The sequence below is a fragment of the Polyodon spathula genome, chromosome 32 (assembly GCF_017654505.1).
Source record: "Polyodon spathula isolate WHYD16114869_AA chromosome 32, ASM1765450v1, whole genome shotgun sequence".
Classification (NCBI taxonomy): Eukaryota; Metazoa; Chordata; class Actinopteri; order Acipenseriformes; family Polyodontidae; genus Polyodon; species Polyodon spathula.
In genome coordinates this window covers 24,890-27,651 of record NC_054565.1, presented here as the reverse complement: position 1 = coordinate 27,651, position 2,762 = coordinate 24,890, and the positions used below count along the sequence as shown (strand labels likewise).

General features: G+C 38.9%; 1 protein-coding gene across 1 annotated transcript in view; it reads left to right on the top strand.

Moving 5' to 3' along the window:
- The first annotated feature begins 617 nt into the window (after positions 1-617).
- LOC121303273 (endonuclease domain-containing 1 protein-like) overlaps positions 618-2,762 on the top strand; it is a 2,363-nt gene continuing 218 nt past the window's right edge. Inside the window, exons 1-2 of the mRNA XM_041233859.1 lie at positions 618-1,056; positions 2,262-2,762. The exon at positions 2,262-2,762 is cut by the window's right edge and continues 218 nt beyond it. Of these exons, the coding sequence (XP_041089793.1) occupies positions 694-1,056; positions 2,262-2,762 (864 nt within the window). The 5' untranslated portion in view covers positions 618-693. The remainder of the gene's footprint in view (positions 1,057-2,261) is intronic.

Here is a 2,762-nt window from a genome sequence, read left to right as displayed (position 1 = left end):
CCCACCCCTGTGTCTCATGTTATTTTGTATTTGTGTATTATGATTTATTTATTGTATTTACGACGGCGTAGCCGCATTGTTTGTTATTGTTTTGTTTTTATTTTAGGCGTGTTCTGGCAGAGACCAGGTAGGCAGCTTGTCCTGTCGGTATATAATTAAAGGTGGCCATCTCCCGAATTAATGAAGTGATTCATTTGTTGCTAATCGGAAGATGGTCACCTGTATCCTGCAGCCCCCTGCACTCCGGGTGTGAGTTCAGAGGAGGAACGAGAGCGAGCGAGGTGATTAGAAACAAAACTAAAAACCAAACATTACAGGATCAGTGAAGGCGATTGCCCAGCCTGATCTGGGTTTTGTTGTATTTTGTGTTTGAGATTTGTTTTTGTTTAAACTTTTATTTTCGCTCTGTGAGCAGTGTTTTTGTGTTTAATTATTGATTTTATTTTTTGCATAAATAAACAACGCACACTGTGCCTTTCTGCCCTGCAATACTTGCCTGTGTGTTTTTAGTTCTTGCATTCTGGCATGATGTCACCACTCAGCCATATCCTGTCACACTTACTGTAACCTGAATTTGCAATGCAAATCTGCACAGCTGGCCTGCTTAAATACAGCAGCAGGTCAAGCCACAATCATAAAGAAGTTCCTTTTCTTTTCTCTTACAGAGCAGTTTATTTCAACAAGCTTGTGACTATGAGAGTGGCAACAATGATCTTCCTCTGCTTGGCAATTCTGGTCTCCTTACTGGGGGTCGGCTTAGCCAAGGTCTTACAAAACCAAAGATTCACCAACAACAACTGTGGCAGGTTTTTATACAAAGGTTTTGAACCAAACGGCCTGCATCGTTTTGAAACTAATATTGCCAGGATTTGCCAGTGCTATCAAGGAGCAGATTACTTTGCCACGATGTATGATAGAAACAAACGCATAGCTATTTATTCCGCTTACGTTTATGGAACCCAACCTGCAGGCGGCCATGGACAGAATTTATGTGGGGCTGGAATTGTTAATGATACCTATACATGTGGCAGGGAGAGGTGGTGCATAGAGCCAGAGGTAAGAAATCCAATTCTGTTTTTGTCCTACTTTCTAATGCTGTTACCATTATTAATACATCCTCTTAGTAGCAGACCTGGAACAAATATAGTTACATTTACTCTTTGATTTGTAAATAATAGTTTAAATGATATTATTTTTTCACACAGTTGTTATTATTATTATTATTATTATTATTATTATTATTATTATTGATTAGCAGACACCCCCTTACCCAGGGTGACTTACAGTTATATACAAAAAATATAAATATAATAAGAGCAAATACAAAACACAGTACATTGATTTGAGATTGGGGTCAGTTCAAGTCAGAGCAGATAAGTGTCAACAGTTACATCAGGGTTAGATACGAGTGCAGTGGAATAGAAACAGGTGAAATACAAAATGCTACAGACTGGGTTAACAGTATTGGTAATTTAAACTGCAGGATTAAATACAGGAACATAGGGAGCAGATAAAGGCAAGTTCAATTCATTCTCCATCCATGTACAAGCTAATCTAACATGAGTAATCCAGAATGCTGAAAATATACAGATGTTTAACCCAATTAAAAAAAGTAATCTGTATATTAAAAACATCCAAGCATTCCATAAGAACACTTTGCTCTGCACAGGCATTATTGGCTAAACAGTTTTGAGTGTGAACACGTACATGCACATTGATATTGTTCACCAAAACTAGCTGGGTTTAGCAAGGCTCCCACATATACATTAACCTGAATATATTTACTGTAGAATGTAATTGTTTATTTTATTGGAGAGTGTATGAACATAAGAATATTTATAAAGCAGATGAGGCCATTTGGCCCAATCTAAACTCACGATTCCTAGTTCAGTAGCTGATTAATCTCAGAAGTTTGTCCAGTAAGGTTTTAAAGGACCCCAATGATTCAGCTTCAACATGAGTAGGGAACCCATTCCATATTGTCGCCAGTCACTGTGTGAAGGTTCTGTTTGTTCGGTTCTATACTGAAGAAATCGTTTACACATAGAACCACTGTACAGTAGATGTGTTCAGTTTGTCTACAGAAAGAAAGCAATAACACCATCCAGGGTGTTGAAATACGAGCCAATATAGGGAAGAGTCAAAGCCAAAGCTATGCAGTCATGGCCAACGAGATTGTTCCCTTTCTTCATGCCATTTTATACTTCACTATGTTTTCTTTCTTTTTTAATGACATTAATATTCTCCTGATGATATTTCAGTTGATTGCAGAGAATTATGCTAAAAGGAACATGGAAGAATGTCCAGGAAATAGACCTGAACAGAAACCATGGCTGGATCAGGTCATGGGATCTCAGGCTGTGGACCAGGACTACAGTGGTACCAGATACACAAAAGCACATTTGAACACTAATGGCCATCATAATGGCAGTGCACAGTCTGCAACTTTCACCCTGACCAACGCTGTACCACAGATTCAGGCACTTAATACGTTATGGGCTAAACAATATGAGGAGCAAATGCAACATTTTATCGACTCTGTACGAAGTGGACCATGTCCCTCAGCCTATGTTCTCACTGGTGCGATTCCCTCCAACAACCAAATGAATAAGCGAGTGACCATCCCCAGCTCCATCTGGAGTGCCTTCTGCTGTGTCAATAATAATAATAATCAGGTTCCAACTGGCTCCATGGCTTTCTGGTTAGAAAATAATCCAAACGTGACTAACATAGAGATCATGACACTTCAAGACCTGCAAGAT